This window comes from Pteropus medius, unplaced genomic scaffold, assembly GCF_902729225.1.
Source record: "Pteropus medius unplaced genomic scaffold, Ma_sr-lr_union100, whole genome shotgun sequence".
In the NCBI taxonomy this organism is placed as follows: Eukaryota; Metazoa; Chordata; class Mammalia; order Chiroptera; family Pteropodidae; genus Pteropus; species Pteropus medius.
The window spans coordinates 1,611,353-1,629,647 of NW_024355526.1; the positions used below are offsets into that span (position 1 = coordinate 1,611,353).

The following is an 18,295-nucleotide window of genomic DNA, read 5'->3' on the forward strand; positions in this document are numbered from 1 at the left end:
TCTCCGTGTCTTTCCATTAAGACCCGAATGTTCTGTTGGCTTACGTTTTCCTTTTAGCCTCTTTCTCTCTCGGGATTCAGATGTGAACTTGAAGAACAAGGAGGGGGAGACGCCCCTGCAGTGCGCCAGCCTCCACTCCCAGGTGTGGGGCGCCCTGCATATGAGCAAGGCGCTCCGCGACTCGGCCCCAGAGAGGCCCGTCCCGACGGAGAAGACGGTGAGCAGGTGAGCTGTGGCCCGAGCCCAGGCGACTGCACGTCGTTGGTGCAGGGGCGTCGGGCAGTCCAAACACTGCCCCAGGCCGGGCGGCAGTCCCCTCGGCTCTGTGCCAGCCCTGGCAGGGCGGGGGCAGCACCCGTCCCAGGGGAGGTAACGTTCCCCATCCCACGGCAGAGACATCGCTCGAGGCTACGAGCGCATCCCTATCCCCTGTGTCAACGCCGTGGACAGTGAGCCGAGCCCCAGCAACTATAAGTATGTGTCCCAGAACTGCGTGACGTCCCCCATGGCCATCGACAGGAACATCACGCACCTGCAGGTCAGTGCTCTTGTCCACGGGCACGTGGTTTCCCCAGGGAGACGGGTGCTCTCCGAGCTCCCTCCCTCAGGAGGGCTGGTGGGCAGACACAGATCCTTCCAGAAGCGTGTCCGCATCCCGCCTCGGGCCCCAGGCGCCCAGAGCATTTCCGAGCGCCCCTATGAGGGAATCCTGGCCTTCCCTGAGCGTCCCTGGGCGGTGGTTCCCGCACCACCTTCTGCCCGGGCCCACCCCTGCCCCTTGCAGGCGCTCGGCATCCTGGGTGCTCAGTGGCCTCTTCTGCCTTCGCGCCCCTTGGTGGCTTTGGGAGCTGAGCAGGGAAGGTGCACGCACCTCTCGAGCGCAGGCGTGGCTCTCAGAAAGCTGGCGTCTCGAGAAGAGCCGCCCTGAGGACCCTAAGGGTGCTGGGCGGGAGCGGGGCTGTGCCCGTCTGACGCCCGTCCCCTCGCAGTACTGCGTGTGCATCGACGACTGCTCCTCCAGCAACTGCATGTGTGGCCAGCTCAGCCTGCGCTGCTGGTACGACCAGGTGAGCACACCACGGCCCGCCCCGTCCCCGCTGAGCCCGCGTGGAGGCCAGGTGGGGGAGATGGGAGGCTGGACAGAGGCAGGGCTGTGGGGATGGAGCCAGCGGTCCTTTGTGGCCACCTGGAGGTGGTGGGAGTGCCCACGGGCCTGAGAGCAGCAGAGGCTGCCGTGGACGAGCCTAGCAGATGAGGCAACAGGAGAGGAGGGCTCCAGAGACCAGTGTCCAGGATCAGAACCCTAAACGTCCTTGGTCGGGGGAGGTCAGCGGTCACTGGTGGGGCAGGGCAAACAGGCCGTGAGCAGAGGCCACAGGCAGATTTCTTTCTGGCGTCAGCTTTAGAGGGAGAGGGGCACAGGCATGGGGTCAGGTTCTGTGGTCTCGGAGGGCGGGGCCGGCGTCTGGTAGTGTTCTCTGGGAGGCCAGGCCCTGCTCAGAGGTGGGCGAGCTTGGGTGTTCTGAGGAAAGTTCTCACTGTCAGAGCTATCCCTGAAGCCCCCGGAGCCTCAGACTCAGACCACATGCCCTGGCCGTCGCCGGGTGTCTTTGTCGCGTCGGGCTGTAGGACAGGAAAGCAGGTGGCTGGGGACTTGCAGGGCAGCAGGGCTGAGAACCAAGTGGCTGAGGGTGGCCTTAGCTGTTGTCCAGGTTCCTAAACAGGCACAGCCCATTGGAGCTTCTGGGGAAGTCCAGCGTCGCCCCGGGGTAAAGCAGGCTTGGGAACCATCGCTCCCACATCAGTCTTCTCGTTCGTGAGGGCTGTCGCGGGGAGCCGTGCTCGGCCCTGACTGCCATCTGTCCCCAGGATGGCCGGCTGCTGCCCGAGTTCAACATGGCGGAGCCGCCCTTGCTCTTCGAGTGCAACCACGCCTGCTCCTGCTGGAGGAGCTGCCGGAACCGCGTCGTGCAGAACGGCCTGCGGTGGGTGCCGCGGTGCCCGGGACCCCGTGGGAGGCCTCTGGGCTCTGCTTTACAAGTTCTGAGCAGTGGAGCTTTTGAGAGGGGCGCTTCCCTGCAGCTCAGCCTTGGACCTGAGGCCAGGGAGGACAGACTGTCTCGGTCAGATGAGCCGAAGGCAGAGAAAGGGGGCTGGATGCAGGAACGGCCGTCGCCACGTTCACACACGCAGCTCCGAGGGCCAGTTCGGTTCTGTTCCCTCACTGAGGTCTTTTCCCGAGTACTCTGTTCTCCCTGAGTTTCTCCGGAGGCCATGCTGTGATGGGGTTCAGGCCTAAAAGTCTTTAGAACTGCATGGACTCCTTGTCCCTAAGTCACTTGGGGTGCTTGGTCCAGGAAGGCTTGGCCATCACCTCGGTCTCCAGCCAGGGTCACACCCCTTCCTCCAGTGCCCCCGACCGCCCAGAACCAGACCCTGGGTTTTGGTCACAGACCTGCCCTCCTGAGTGTGCCTGAGAGTTGGAAGATCTGGGGTCCTTCTGAGGTCAAGGGACAATTTCTGTGCAGTATGAGTTGAGCCGAGCACGAAAATTCATGGTGTTGGGGGTTTCTCAATATTATTAATCTTAATGCACTTGTGACCAGCTAATGCTTCTCTGCCCTCGTGTGTGGTGGAAAGTCCTTTCGGGGGTGAGGACAGACACCTACGTGGGCAGGGGGTGAGGACAGACACCTACGTGGGCTCTTGGGACCAGGACATACCCCCACTGCCTCTGAGAGGCCGGCTCTGCCCCTGTGCTGACCTGCTGCCCGAGCTGACCTGTATCACAGCCTGGGTCAATAGAAGCCTCAGTCCCTTTGGGCCTCACTGTAATCCAGTGGCTTAGTCCAGACTTGTCCCTTTGTCACAGATGGGGAAATTGAAGCCCAGCGAGGGCCGGGGGCCATATTCCATGTGCTGACAGTTTGACTTCTGGGTCTCCTAGCTTCTGGAGGGGTAAAGGCGCGGCAGCTGAGCCTTGGCGCCCCCTCGGCCCCTCCCAGCTCCGCCCTAGAGCGAGGTTCTGAGGTGTCTCAGGAGGGGAGGGCCGTGCTGTCTCTCGGGTCGTGTGTGGAGCGTGCGACGGCCCTGAGTGCTGCTGTCTTGCAGGGCGAGGCTGCAGCTGTACCGGACGCAGAGCATGGGCTGGGGCGTGCGGACCCTGCAGGACATCCCCGCGGGCACCTTCGTCTGCGAGTGAGTGGGCGCCCGGTCCCCTGGCAGCGGCATCTGTCCCCAGGAGGATGCTACAGTGCGGGCTGGGGCGCCAGGAGTGTGTGCCGCTGGTGTGGCACCTGGACCTGCCACAGACTCCCAAACGCTGGCCCCTGGCCCCGCTGGGCCCCTGGGCAGATGGGGCTTCCGTGTCATCGTCCTCCAGGACCCAGCATTAGCCCCAGCACAGGCGCAGGCAGAGCTCTGTGGGCTGCGGCTACACAGAGTGACACAGTTGCCCCTCGTCCCCACAGGTATGTCGGCGAGCTCATCTCCGACTCCGAGGCTGACGTCCGGGAGGAGGACTCCTACCTCTTTGACCTGGACAACAAGGTGATGTGCCCCAGGGGTCGGGCTTCTGCGCAGAGCTGATGGTGACCGCGCCCATGGCGCGTCTGCTGGGGCCGGCGCCCGCAAAGCGGCCTGTCCGTGTAGCGTCTCCCCGGCCGGAGCTGGCCTCCCTTCTGTGGCATCCTCAGATGAGACCCTGACCTGGAGGTCCCTCGGCCTGTGCAGCACGTGGCTTGCCTCACATCAAGCTGGAGCAGCACGTGTGTCACTCTGGCGCCTTGTGGGCCAGAGTCCGGGGGGCCGTGTGCAGAGTAGCACCTGGCTTCTGTCCAGTCCAGCACCCTGGTCTCCGGGGGCATGTCCCAGACCGTCACACCGCCGCTCCCAGACCCTGGCTTGCAAGGTTGCTCCTGTGTTCACAGAACGCCTGTCTCAGAGCTTCCTGGGATGCCCATCCATGCCCGTGGGAGCAAGGGTGGGGTGCAGGTGGGGAAATGAGGTGCTTTCCTCTGCAGCCACAGCCATCTGCCTATCTGTGGTTACCCTGTGGCTGGGGCAAAGCCAGGCGGTGCCTTCCCCCGGCCCCGCCTCTGTTACCTGCTAAGGGATCTCTGTGTGGGACACAAGCTTTCCACCCAGGACAGCTGGCCAGACCTTGCCCAGGGTGTCCCGGGCCCCCGTGTGCGCGTGCGCTGCTGCTCGGGCTCCGCTGCGTGTGCCAGCGATTTCCCGCGGGGGCGCAGTCTTTGTGTTCCGGCCGAGCGCCATCCTTGTGCCCCAGGCTGTGCACGTGCTGCCCGTGTGCAGCTTGTCTGCTTCTCGCGGCGTCTTCCGTCAACAGAGGTTGTCACTTTGGTTGTAGTCCGGTGTCCCAGTCTTCCCTTGGATCCGCTGGGTTTCTGTGACGTCCTCCGTGAGGCTTTCTCAAACCTGCGGTCACGGATGCGCACTGGCTGTTTGGTAGAGGCCACACTGCACCGCCACGTTCTTCTGCTTTGCTCGTCCCCACGTTGACATGGGTGCCTTTCCCCACTACTCGGCCGTGCAGCTGTGGCCATAGCTCCGGTGTCCATGGTGCTGTCTGTCCTGGGCTGTCACGAGTGCCTTGTGTCTCTTAGTCCTTTGCAGTTTCCGGAAGTGAGTCTTAAGGTCGACCTGACGACTTCTGTAAACTCCTGTAGGGTTCGGGGGGCGGCATGGAACCCGCAAACCTGGCGAGGTCAGGGGTCTCGCACCTCCTCCCCTGGTTCATAGGCTTGGTGTGTCTGTCCTTGCCTAAGCCTTTAGTCACCCCCAAGAATGGTTTCTGATTTCCTTCTGTTGAAATTTTTTTTGATACATTCTTGCTATTTTTTTTTCTTTTGGATCAACTCTATTACGATTAATTTGTACACTGCGTGGTCTTAGTTTTGATAAATGCACACGGCAGTGTGATCAGTGCCATAGGCACGCTATGGGACATTTCCGTCACCCTGAACTCCCTGTGCCCTGTCGACCACAGAGCTGCTCTGTCTCGCAGGTGAGTTTTACCTGTGTTGACGTTTCCTTTGGTGGAGTCAGGCGTGTGCTCCTCTCTGTGTCTGCTGTGATCTGCCTGGCGGGCTGAGTGTCTGTGGCCGGTGGCCGTGCAGGTTCGCCCCGGCATGTGCGGGGCCTGCATGCTTTCAGCTCCAGTGACCACGCAAGGACCTGCTGGGAACTCGCGCAGACTTGCTCATCGTGGCATGAGCCTTGATTTCTCTTGCACCACTTCTGGGAGTAGGACTGCCATCCGGGGCGTGTGTATGTAATATTTAAAGGATGGACACTTGGCATTAGCGTCACAGCAAGGAGGGTGTGGCACTACGTGACCGGCACGAGCGGCCCTCACAGGCTTTTCTGGAGGAAAAAACTCCTTGCCCGTCAGGTAGTTGGGCTGCTTGTCCCCACTGAGCCACAAGCACTGGTCCCGATTCCTGGTCGGACGTGCACGCGGCCTCCTCACCCCCTGAGCATGTCCGTCGCAGAGCAGACGTGCTTTTACTGGTTGCTGCTCTGTGTCAGAAGGGACCTTTGCTGCTGCGGGCCCGTGAAGCTCTCTCTCTCTCTCAGAGCCCGGCCCGCCCTGCCTGCACGCCTGTGGGTGAGGCGAGGGGGGCGTGTGTCCGCAAGAGCACACTCACTCCAGCCCCGGCTTGCGCTGGCCCAGCGAGCTTCTGCTCGCAGGGGCGGGGCGGGGGCGGCCTGCGTCTGGCAGTGCCACGCTCCTCCCGTTTGCCGACCCGCGGACCCGCGTCCATCCGCCCGATTGCCGTCGGTTTAGGTAAACCCTGAAGCCCCGCGGCATTGTCTTCACACTAAGCTCTTTCTAAACCCTCTCAACTCTTCTGTGCCACCTGCATTTGCACGTACGTTTAGAACCAATGTGCCAAAGGGCTCAGAGCCAGGCCGCTGCTAAGGTCTGATGAGGACAGGGCCAGTCCTGCTGATTGGCTCAGGGTGTTGGCATCTGCATGGGTCACGTCTTCCCTTGGTCCTGGCGTCTCTGTCCAGGGCTCGGGGCCCCTGAGCCGGGTCCACGGAGCCCTGCAGCTTCCGGCGCGCAGCGCCTGCGCACGGCCCCGCTGTCCCGAGTGGTTCCTGCCCGCGGTGCTGCTGTGGACAGGGTGGCTTCTCGGTGCCATCGGCTCTTGGGAGTAGTCAGGGTTTGGGTGCTGACCTCGCCAAATGCTCTTATCAACTGGGACCTCTTCTGAAGATGCCTTAGAGTCTTCTGCATGCATAATAGTGTTGCGTGAGTAGGGACCGCTTCACCTTTTCTTTCTATCCGTGTACCTCTGCTGCTTGTCCTTGCCTCGCTGTCACCAGGGCTGGCGTTCATTCCCTGTCTGGGAAGTCTGGCATGAGCTTTCCAGGAGCCCCAGAGCAGTGTCCTCTTCCGCGTCGCTGAGCACGCTCGTGAATCTTTTCAAAGTCGGCCGGTGGAGGCGCAGCTTCCAGACAGCGCCGCGCCCTCCGATGGGCACAGCTCTCTGTTTTCACGAATGGCCCCTGCGTCAGTGCAGCTCCTGCAGGGCGAGTGGCCGCGAGCCTCGTGCATTCAGACAGCCCGCCTTGGCCTCGGTCGGTGAGCTCAGCCGGGTCCTCTGCTCAGAGTCTCCCAGGTCGTGCAGGCGCCGTGGAACTATGTCCTTCTGGACTTTGGACCTCAGGGGGCCTCAGCTTTACACGGTGGTTGTCAGAACTCAATTCTTGGCTGCGGGACTGAGGTCCCGCTTTGTCACTGGCTGGCTTGGGGCACCGCGGTGCCTTGCCCATGGCCCCCAGCACAGCAGTGCACTTCTTAATGGCCAGCAGGGGAATCTGTGTGTTGGAGCCTCACACGATGTGACATGATCACAAGAGTGACACCATGGCCTTCGCCACACTGCTGGTGAGAAGCCGTCACAGGCTGTCTCAGATCCAGGGGCGGGGGCACACGAGAGAGGCTGGGGTTAGCTGGTGCTCCGTGCTTGCGCATGTGGACCAGCTCCCTGCACGGCGGCCCTTCCTTTCTCAGGAAGTCCCAGTTTCTGGTGCTGGGGTGACTTCCGGGACCCAAAGCAGGATACGGTGCTCGTTACCCTTGGGCCTCCCCAGCCCCGCACCCATTTTTCAGCGGTCGTAACTCCAGAATAAACGGATTTTAAAAATACATCCATGTTAATGTTTCTAATTGAAAGATAACATTGCAGAGTTTTTGCCCAACTCCTTTGATTTTATACTCAAATCTCTTACAGTGAAAATCTCGGCTCCTAGCAACATCGATTTCAAAACCGCGTCACTCGTGCCACTGCCAGCGTGGCCGTGCCGTCCGCCGAGCACGTGGCCCAGGGGAACGTGCGGGGCGCACGGGGCCGTCTCCGCTCCACTCCCAGCTCGCTCTGCAGTTACCTGCCTTTGTTCTGCTCGGTTTTAGTATCTGGGATTGAACATTTTCATTTTTGATTATTAAAATATTGACGTGCTTTGAAAGTAAAAATTATTTAAAAAATAGATGCTCAGAGAGTCTTGCCCTGTCGTGTTGTCTGTATTTGGTTTCTTGCTCCCACCTTACAGGTAACTAACTATAGAACCGGAAAAGGTGTCTCCAAGTGCCTCACCTCCTGTCCCTCCCGGAGAAGAGGGGTGTGCGCGTGTGGCCCTCCCCTCGCCCTCCGCGGGGACAGAGCAGCTCGGCTGCCACATCAGGGCAGCGCCTTTCCCGTTCTTGCGGGCCGTTCGGGCTGATTGCAGCCCCTGCTGTTTGCGGTCACATCTCCATGTCGTTCTGCACACGAGGTGCTTTGTGGGACACTTGCGGCCCCCGCGCGGCCCCCCGGAACCTGGTAGAGCCAGAGGGTTTGGGCGCAGCTTCCATCCGATGGCTTCTTGCTATTCCCGTGTCTCTGCTGAGAACTCCCTTTCCCGAGTTTCACGCTCCGCGTCCCTTTACTGAGGACCCTCAATGGCAGCTGAGACCCCGTGTGAGCACAGTGTCCGGCCAGCTCAGAGCAGGACCCTGTGCGTCTCGTTTGCTCTTGGGACGCATCGCTTCCTTGGTCCGTCTGCGCTGGGCCGCTGGGACTGCTGGCGTTGGCCTGCGGGCGGCTGCAGCGTCGTGTCTCTTGTTCTGCAGGCACAGGTTCTGCGTCTCACAGAGTGGCTTTGGTCCCTGTACGTCCATGTCGTCCCCCCTGGCCGTGTCCAGCCTGGCTCAGGGTCAGGGTGGCTTTGTGGACACCGAGTTTGATCCCAGCGTCTTCCGCAGTTACACGCTCCCAGCCGCTCTCTCCCGAGTCCGCAGGCCAGGGCCTTCCCTCTAGGCGCCTCTCCCTGTCACATGCAGACGCCTGCAGACCTCCGGCCTCCTCGGTCTCTCCGGGAGCCTTGGCCCCTGAGTTCTGCAGGGTGTGAGTTGCCGTGGATTTAGTCGGTCAGCCAGGAGTGGAGGCCAGCGGGAGTCCTTCTGGCCTCTGGCTTGTCTTTGTGATTTGAGAAGCAGGGTCATGGCGCAGGGCAGGGTTGGCAGGACGACTGCTCTGTCTAGATGTCGCCCTCTTTGTCGCCTGCGTGTGGCCAGGCTCCGGTGGGCCCCTGGCTGTCCACGCTCTGGGCAGAACCCGCCCGCCCCTTGGGCAGTAGCCGAGCTGGGCTCTGGGCGGGCTGGCTGTCGCAGCCCCTCCCGCCTCAGGCAGCTTCTTGCACTAGACCTTTCCCGGAAAGCTCTGTCCTCAAAGGGCTCCCCAGGGCAGATGGGCTCCTCATGGTCCTCTCACAGTCAGCCAGGCATGTCCACCCTGCTGAGTATGGGCCTCATGGGAACAGTGCCAGGGGCAGGGTCTGGCCATGTGAACCCTACGCCTGGCGCCCACGGGGTCAGGGCATCGCGGCTTTATTTTTCCTGTGGCAGCTGCCACTGTCCGTGGAGCGCAGCTTCTGCCCCGGTGTCCCCCCCGCCCCCCGCCTGGCCGCCGGGCAGCTCCAGGTCGCCAGCCCCTCCTGGCATCACAGGGCCCTGAGGCCGTGGCCCCGTTGGCTCCAGCAGCCCTGGGGCCTCCTCTTTCCCGGCCGGGAAATTGCCAGGGGTGGCGGTTGCTTTCCCTGCCTGACCGGAAGCCCGTGGGGCCGGCTGCGTCCACGGTGGCCCCTTGGCCGACCAGCGGTGGGTGGGGGTTGGGGGGTGCCACGGGCCTGCCCTGCGCGCCCTGCCCGGCTCCGGCCCGTGCCGCCGCCCACGCCCGGTCTCCCCGCAGGACGGAGAGCTGTACTGCATCGACGCGCGCTTCTACGGCAACGTCAGCCGCTTCATCAACCACCACTGCGAGCCCAACCTGGTGCCCGTGCGCGTCTTCATGTCGCACCAGGACCTGCGCTTCCCCCGGATCGCCTTCTTCAGCGCCCGGCTGATCGAGGCTGGGGAGCAGCTCGGGTAGGTGCTCGCCCCGCCCCCGCGGCCCTGCGCCCCTGTCCCCCCGACCCCGCAGGGCTGCGCCCCCTCCCCGCCGGCCTCAGCCCGCCCCGCCCCGCAGGTTCGACTACGGCGAGCGCTTCTGGGACGTGAAGGGGAAGCTGTTCCCCTGCCGCTGCGGCTCCGCCAAGTGCCGGCACTCGAGCAGCGCCCTGGCCCAGCGACAGGCCGGCTCCGCGCAGGGCGCCCCGCAGGACGGCCTGCCGGACACCAGCTCCGCCGCCGACCCCCGATGAGACTCCGGCGCGGGAGGCGGAGGACGGGCACCCGCCGGCCGAGGGGCCGGGCCACGCCGGGCGGGGCGGTCACCTCGGTGACTCTGGGACTCCGCGCCTGCGTCACCGTGTGAGCTCCTGCTGGTGGTTTTGTCGTTCCCACGTTTCTCGTTTCCCCTCCGCTCCCCGTGGTTACCGTTCCACCACCGGGCCGTGGGGCACGTCCCGTCGGCATCGACTCCTCCGTGTGGCGCCGCCAAAGCCACCGTCACCCGCAAGCTGCTCCGTTAGACTCGCCCGCGCGCAGTTCCTGGCACCGCGCAGACACCGTCCCCGCCGCCGCCGCCGACCTGGAAGGGATGCGGCCCCGGCCCGCGCGCTGCGTCTCGAGCGGCTCGGGGGCAGGAGGCCCGGCCGGTGCGCTGACGACGGCCCCTTGCGTTGACTCTTAAGCCACATGCTATGATGATGAATAAACTGATTTATTTTCTACCATTATTGAACATTAGGACAAAAAAATAAAAACACAAAACACAGACAACGGTGCTGATTCTGGTGTGGTTTCTACTCACCATGTGAAAATAAACTATCAACTGTATAAAGAGAACAAAGTGATTTTAGAATAAAATGCAGGAAGAAACTTTTTTAAAATGTTAGTCTTGTAGTGTGAATAAATTTGCTGTCACCTTCTGTGTGGCGGCCTGCCAGGTCACACCCTTTTTTGGCATATACTTTTTAAATACTGTAACTAGTGCAGTAACAGTGGGGTTTTTTTGCGACTCTTCTAAAACATTCATAATGCAGTCATGTTTATTTTTTCTGTTAAAATGTTTTTGACAGTTTTAAGAGCAGTCTTTTGGCTCAGACCATTTCTTGTTCTGTTTTCAATGAAATCAATAAAAAAAGAAATACTTTAAATGAGGTATTTTATTATGATATGTTCCAGCTGGTTCCTGCAAATTACCTGTGCTTCCTGGGGGGGAGGGGCGGAGCTCACGCGGTGTCACACCCTGCAGGAGTGTGCCCGCAATTCAGCCGCAGCTTCTGTTCACCCCAGACTTGTCCTTGAAGAGGGGACACAGCCTGTACCCCTCTAAACAGAGGTCAGGACAGCCTGTGCGTGTCAGCGTGCATGCGTGCGTGTACGTGTGTGTCCAGCGCCAGGCGCCCAGGCAACATTCTGGTCGCTGATGGCAGTGCCAGGTAAGTCTCTAGAATCTGGGTCGGACCTGTGTTTGACAGTTATGAGGCTGGAGATGGCAAAGCTGGAGTTCTCCTGCCAGGACATCCAAGGTCTCCACCCCCAGGTGGGAACCTACAGTCTTTGTGTCCCCGTGCAGGCTGGCCTCATTCAGCAGGGAGCATGTAAACTCAGCAGGAAATAGCTTGAACGCTGTTTTTATACACAGAAGCCGCTCAGTTGGACAGTGTCTGTCAGACACTCGCCCAGCATGCAGCAGCTCTCCAGGGCCTACTAAGTGGCCCAAACCGGCACCTTCCCTGCGGGCCCTCAGTCAAGCTGCGTCACTGCCAGGCAGGCAGCCCAAGGCCACTGTGTGGGAGTGTCAGTGAGCAGGAAGTGTGACCTGTCCCCCAGCATAGGACCCCTGGGGCAGCGCCAGCGTGGTTTGCATGCTGGGGCCCTGGCCTGTGCACAGGGTCAGATGCTGCCTATACAGCTACGTGTTGAATCAGGACCCAATCTGTCATACTTTTGGGGTGTTGGGGAGGTCTGTGGGATGAGGGCCCCCCAACTAGGCACCATCACGTCCAGTTCTGACCATTTTAAACAAACCCACAGGGATCGGCTTTGAGGACCGTGAGGTCAGCCCCAGGCTGCGGTGCGTCTGAGCTGGGCGAGGGAGATGTGGGGGTGGGGGTTGAGGGAGGCCTTGGGGCCGCTGTCCTAAAGGGCCCCGACAGGGCGGGTGCGGCCCTCCCCGGGAGCAGCCACCGACAGGTGCTGGATGTGAGCACGGTCCAGGGTTCCTACCGTTTCTGTGCAAGTCACACCTTTCATGGCCCCAAATCCAAGCGACACATAAGAACCGGGAGAAAACCTTGAGACTCCAGAGAGAACACCCTCGACCCAGCGCCGGGCCGCGCACAGCTCGGGCTCACACAGGCCCTGGGCGCACGTCCCTGCGCCAACATGCGACGGCGGCGGCGTGACGTGACGGCAGGAGCAGGCGCCCTCGCGGCCGAGCGGCGTCCCCGCCGGCGAGCACGTGGCGTCCCCGCTCCCCACCCCAGCGCACCACGCACGCGCGCTTGGCAACGCGTCACCAAACCCACCCAGAGCACCACCTCCGGCACCGTGTGGAGCATCGTCATACTACGTTCCTAATTGTCCAACGGAAAAATGGTGCCTTCGTGCATTAATCTGCACATTTTTGGTTACTGATCCACTGTCACTTTTTTTTGTTACAGATTCACTTTTCCTCGTGTGTGAATTGGCTTTGTATTGTGTAATTGTATTGTGTTCTTTGTTTTACTTATTGACTTGTATGAGCTTTTTATATAATGTAGCTCTATACCCTTGGTGAACTTAAAGTTTTTCTGTGGGAAAATCTCGTGACTTGTTTGTGTACTGCATTTAGAAAGACCTCCGCCTCCAAACTATAGAAGTATTCTCTAGCACCTTTTCTAGTCTTTTAAAGTTCGGCTCTTGAATCCAGGTGGAATTTGTTTGGTGTAAAGTAATATAAATTTGAGATTTTAAAATGAGGGATAATTTACATGTATAATTCAATAGGTTTGACAGATGCCTTTGCCTGCCTAGCCCATCTGTCCCTTCATGGGATGGGACAGTCCCAGCAAGTTCCTCTGTCCCTTCCCTGCTGGCCCCAACGTCCGGGAGCATCCGGTTCTGACTCTGTCAGCACTGACTAGCTGTTCCTGAGGTGGCACGTAAACGGGGACCACCAGCAGACCGCCCTGTGTCTAGCGTCTCTCGCTTAGCTTCTTTTTGCTTGCGTTCTCTAAAGCATCCGTGCGTTGATCCTTGTCTTGCTGGAGGGAACTCTGCAGTGGGAACAGACTGTCTGCCCATCCGTTCCGTGCGTGTACATCGGGCTGTTCCCACTGGGCTGCCGTCAAGCAGCTAGCACATTCTGGTGCGGGTCTCGTGTGCCTGCATTCCCGTTCACTGCAAGTGTAGTCCCAGAAATGGACTTGCTGAGTCAGGTGGTCAGCGTATGTATAATATTGTAAGAAACTGCCCTGTGGCTATGCCATGTCACCCACGCCAATCATGTGTGAGAGTCCCTGCCTCGCGTCCTCACTGGCAGCAAGTGTTTCCAGTCTTATCTGTTCTGGGGGTGGTGGCTTCTCATTGGGCTTTAAATTTGATGCCCCTGATGCCAGACGATGTTGAGCTCACTGCCTGCTTGGACATCTTCCTTTGCAAAGTCCCTGTGCAAGTCTAATGTGCGTTTCTAAATTAGGCTAGCTCTCTGTCGACAGTGTAGTTCTCTATGTTTTAGATGCAAGTCCTTTGTCAGATAGAAATATTTAAATATTTCATCTCGGCCTGTTACTTCCTGTTCACTTTCTTAAGAGCAGAAGTATTCTAACCGAGTCTGATTTATCTTTTTTCTCTTTGGTGAGTATGTTCTGTATCCTAAGGTGTCACTGCCTGCCCCGGGGTTGAGAAGGCATTCTCCTGTTTCTTCTAAAACAACATAGTTTCAGATTTTATATTCTGGTATGTAATCCATCTTAATTTTTGTGAACAGGGCAAGGTAGAGATCAAAATTCATTTTTTCCAGTTATTCCGGCCTCATCTGTTGACTTTTTAAAAAGCTTTTCCTTCTCCCGCTGAGTTGCACTGGCTGCTTTATAGAGCATCACTGATGTTGAATGTGGACTTTTTGTTTCTGGACTGTTCTGGTCCATTGACTGATCTGCTTTCCTTGATGTCTGGATCACTGCAGCGTCGCATTAGGTGTCTGTAAGTTGTCCAGCTAAGTCCTTAAAGGTAATTATTTGACTACGTTGGCCCGTTATATGAATTTTAGAATCAGCACTTCACTTCCCACAAAAAAACTGATCGATTTTTAAAACTTTTAAAATCAACTGACATAATTTACATATGATAGAATGTACCCATTTTAAGTGTTTCGTGAATTTTGACACACGTACGTACGCACCACCACAGCCGGGACAGAAAGACTGTCTCGTTACCCAGAAATGGCCCTTGCAGGGAGCCCGCCCTGCCCCGGGAGACACCGCGATGCCCGTTATAGAGACAGACTTTTCCTGTTCTAGAATTTTCCGTCATTGGAACCATGCAGCACGTATTTCATTGGATCTGGTTTCGTTGGCTTAACATACTTTTAAATTTTGAAACAATCTCAAACTTACAGAAAAACTGCACGCAGTTCTCTGAACCATACGAGTAAACTGCCAACTCGATGTCCCCTCATCCCTGCAAACAAGGACCTTCTACCATCACCGTGACGCAGCCATTCACTAGGGCAGCGTGGCCCGGAGGCACACAGCCCCCAGGTCGGGGAGGCCTCCGCCTTTGTCCAGCGACGCTCCCTGTCCCCCTTAGTTGTCATGTGTCTTCAAGCATCTCCAATCTGGAGCCGTCTGTCCTTGGTTTTCATGACGTCGACGCTTCTGAAGACGACAGGTTGCTCTTCCTGTAGAATGTCCTCTTCGTTTTGTCGTATTTTTCCGTAACCGCTCTGGGCTTGACAGGCGCATCTTCACGCCAACATGGGCCTCACCCTGTGACGTCGCGCGCCTCACGTCCGCGGGAAACGTCCCCGCCGCATGACGTCCCCGCGCTCCACGTCCACGCTGCACTCCGCCACGCGGACGCCTCAATACGTCCTCCCCCGCCACAAGCTTCATAAAATGCTGATGGACGCATTCGGCCTCCACGCCCACCACGTGACGCCCCTCCCCTGCCCCTCAGATCTTCCCGCGCTCCACGTCCGCGCGCAACGTCGCCTGGGATCGCCGCGCAGTTCCGTCCCCAGACGTGAGTGTCGCCGCCCGGCGTCCGCCGCTGCGGTCCGCACCCTGAAGGCACAGTGATGATTTTCGCTGCAATCAGCCGAACGCCCCCATCTTAACTCGCAGCTCGTCTCCCCGTGTTCCTCGTGTCCCCCGTGTCCTCGCGGCCTCTCCATCCCTTCCCGAGCCGCCTTAGGAGATGAGGTGGCGGACGCGCGGCCGCGGGTCCCGAGGGCGCAGCCCCCGCGCTAGGCCGTCCTGGCCACGGCTCGCTGTTCTGGAAGTCGCGCCCCTGGGGGCATCGGCCGCCTGGCAGCCTCTGAGGGTCACATCGTGTGTGGGGGGAGTAGGGGAGGGACGTCCATGGTGTCGGGGCCCCGGGCGCCTGCGCCTGGCCTCGGTGTGGCCGGAGCCGCCGCTGGTCAGGGTCCACTGCCGGTCCAGGCGGTCCCACCAGCCATGTGTGAGGGCCGGTGTCCCCACGACCTCGCCACCATACCTGCACTTTCTGTCTTTTAATTGTTATCTCATCAATATTTTATTAGTCGCAAGTATACAGCACATTGGTGAGACATTTATATAGTTTATAAACCATCCGCAATCACGTTGTCCCCTTTGCTGTCCACGCAGCCGTCACAGTCCTGTTGACTGCATTCCCCATGCCGTGCTCCCCACCCCACCATCTATCCAGTCCCCGTGTGTGCGTCTTTAACCCTCACCCCATCTCCTAGTCCATTTTTTCTTCACACCACCCTGGTGGGTGTGAAGTGGTTTTGATCTGCGATTTTCCGGTGACTAATCCAGCCCGGCGTATCTTAATGTGCATCTGTATCTCTTTGGAGAAATGTATTCTATCCTTTGCCCATTTTTAAATCGAATTATAGTTGTTCCTCAAACAAGACCAAACTCCCACGCAATTGAAAATCCACGTTTAACTTTTGACCCCCCCAAACTTAACTAATAGCTACTGCTGACCGGAAGCCTTACCGATGATGTGACGTGTCAGTTAACGTGTTTTGTGTGCTACGTGTGTTGTATACTGTATTCTCGCAGTAAAGTGAGCCAGAGAAAGGAAAGCCTCATTAAGATCGGAAGGAAGAGAAAATATGTTTACAGTGTTTAGTGACAAAAGCCACATGTAAATCCAGAGTCCAAGCCCGTGGCGACCAAGGCTCCACTGTACTTCTCATTTCCGAGGATCAAGCGTTTCTAAAAGTATATTCCAGCTAGAGGTCCCTTGTCAGATGTGACCTGAGATTATTTCCTCCCATCCTGCAGGTTGTCTTTTCACCTTTTGAGGTGTCTCTTGACACACATAATATTTCAATTTTGATAAAGTACAATTCATCCATTTCTTTATTTTGCTGCCTGTGCTTTTAGTGGCACATTTAAGGAACTGTCACCTCATACGAGATTGCAAAGATGTATGCCGTGGCTTCCTGATGCGAGTTTTACTGTTTCGCTCTTACCGGTGAGATCTTGGCTGCTCTTTAGGCCTTTGGCCCATTTTGAGTTAGTTTTTATGTGTGGAGTGAGGCGGCTTCCACTTTGCTCTGCTTGTGGACACCCAGATGTTCCAGCACCGTTGTCCGAAGGATGGTTCTTCCCAGGGGATGGTCTCGGCACGTGCATCAAAGGTCGTGGCCACGGGTATCTGAGTTTCTCGCTGGAACCTCAGACCCGTCCTGTCGGGTGGGTCTGTCTTCCTCCTGTGCCAGAGCACGGTTTTCCCACGCAGTTCCGTGGTAAGTTTTGAAATGGAGACGTGTGAGTCCTCTTATCTTTTCTTTTTAAAGATTTTCTTGGCTGTTCTAGGTCCTTTGAACTTCCGTGTGAACTTGAGGGTCAGTTCATCGATTTCTACAAAGAAGCCAGCAGCGATTCTGACGGGTTGGGTCAAAGCTGGCCAGTGATCCTTCTTAAAATGGACTTTTTAAAGAACAAGTTCATGTTTACGGAATCGCTAAGATGTGGAGACTCCGCCCACTCTGCTGAGTTATTAGCAGTAGGGTCTACTTGTTATAAGTAGCAAAGCGACATGGATCCGTTGTTAACTGAAGTCCACAGTTCATTCAGATTTCCATCGATTTTTACCTGATTTCTTGGTCGTTTTCCAGGTTTTGTCTGTGACAGCACTTTGTATTTAGTTGTCAGGTCTCCTTGGCTGTGGCCATTTTGTTTTTGGTGACCGTGACAGTTCATGGGAGGACCGGTCAAGAACTTTGTACAATGCCCACTGTTGGAATCTGTCTAATGTTTTCCTTACCAGACTGAAGTTATGGGTTCCTGGGAGGAAATCCACACAGGTGAGCTGCCATGTTCGTCACGTCCGATCAGAGGCCATGCTGTCAGCGTGATCTCTGACTGTTGACGCTGACCTTGGTGACCTGGCTGAGGCCGCGTCTGTCGTCTTCTCTGTTGGAAGGGAGCCTCCGGGCACAGGCACGCGGGGCACAGCCACGCCGAGCCGGGGGAGTGCTGCCCCCTCAAGCAGACGAGAGGGTCTGAGCTGGAGGTCTGTCGCTCCTGCCCTGTTTGTTAACGCGTTTCAGTCACTTTCATCAACATGGACTCACAGGTGTTTATTTTATACTTTGAGTATTTATTTGCTCAAACGATTCCAGCTTTGGCCCTAAGGAGGGCTTTCGCTTGGCTCCTGTGTTCCTTTGACACACCCATCAGTGTGTGTCTTTGTGTCTGTGTGCACACGTGTGTGCAGACATGTGCCACATCACTTCCTTGTTTCCTGGCACAGTAAGATGCTCTGGGTCATTCTGTGTGTTTTCTGCCCCAGTCCGAGAACCAGCCATTTTTCCTACACTCCCTGGTCCTTCTTATTGGAGAATCGTATCAGGAACGAAGATGTGGGTGCTGGGTGTGCTCATCACTGCTGGGGTGTCATTTCTCAAAGGCCTTCTCAGTTGACAAAACCAAGAAATAAAATGCATGTGTGTCTGTACACATGTATCTATAAATGTTTCTGTATGTCCCCGTCCGTGTCTGGCTTAGGACACGCACAAGTTCATTCTACTGTCCCCAGCTCCAGCTTGTCACCGCCCGGACCCTTCTAGCCCCCTCTGCTGGCTCATCTCTGGGTCCCTGCTCCAGTAGTGAGAACCCTGGCACCCCACGTGTCATCTGTTTACTTAGTCGTCGAGGTCCAGGGTGCGTGCACAGCTGTATCAGCGTTGTCAGCCTGTCCCCTGCCAGCTGTGATGGGCTAACGGCCACCACGTGTGCTCGTCCCCAGTCCCCTTGTTTCCGGTTACGTGGTCAGCACCTTGCCCCGCCCCTCTGCCAGGCGGGTCATACGTTGCAGTAGGTTCTCTTGTCACAGTCCACGTCCCCGCCTGGGATCTCGCGGCCTCCTCAGTGCTTTTTTTATTGGCGTATATTAAGGTTCGCTCTGTTCTGTGAAGTTCGACAGGTTTCGACAGACTCGTCACGTATGTGAGGAACTTCTCACTGCCCTAAAAGTCTGTGCTTCACTCCCCCCCACCCCCCAATCCGTGAACCACTGACTGTTTTTCCACGTCTGTCGTTTGCATTTTCCAGAAGGAGATTGAAACGTGAGTCACGCAGTCTCTGTCCTCCTCGGCCTGGCCCCCTTCACAGAGCGGCACCTCAGGCTCCTCCG

At 57.9% G+C, this 18,295-nt stretch overlaps 1 protein-coding gene across 14 annotated transcripts in view; it reads left to right on the plus strand.

The window, feature by feature from the left end:
* EHMT1 (euchromatic histone lysine methyltransferase 1) overlaps window positions 1-10,608 on the plus strand; it is a 115,057-nt gene extending 104,449 nt beyond the window's left edge. For all 14 annotated transcript variants that reach the window (XM_039858999.1, XM_039859008.1, XM_039859014.1 and 11 more), the window contains 8 exons: window positions 58-225; window positions 394-538; window positions 990-1,067; window positions 1,870-1,985; window positions 3,112-3,198; window positions 3,471-3,549; window positions 9,261-9,436; window positions 9,537-10,608. In XM_039858999.1, the coding sequence (XP_039714933.1) occupies window positions 58-225; window positions 394-538; window positions 990-1,067; window positions 1,870-1,985; window positions 3,112-3,198; window positions 3,471-3,549; window positions 9,261-9,436; window positions 9,537-9,711 (1,024 nt within the window). In that variant the 3' untranslated portion in view covers window positions 9,712-10,608. The remainder of the gene's footprint in view (window positions 1-57; window positions 226-393; window positions 539-989; window positions 1,068-1,869; window positions 1,986-3,111; window positions 3,199-3,470; window positions 3,550-9,260; window positions 9,437-9,536) is intronic.
* The last annotated feature ends 7,687 nt before the right edge of the window (window positions 10,609-18,295 follow it).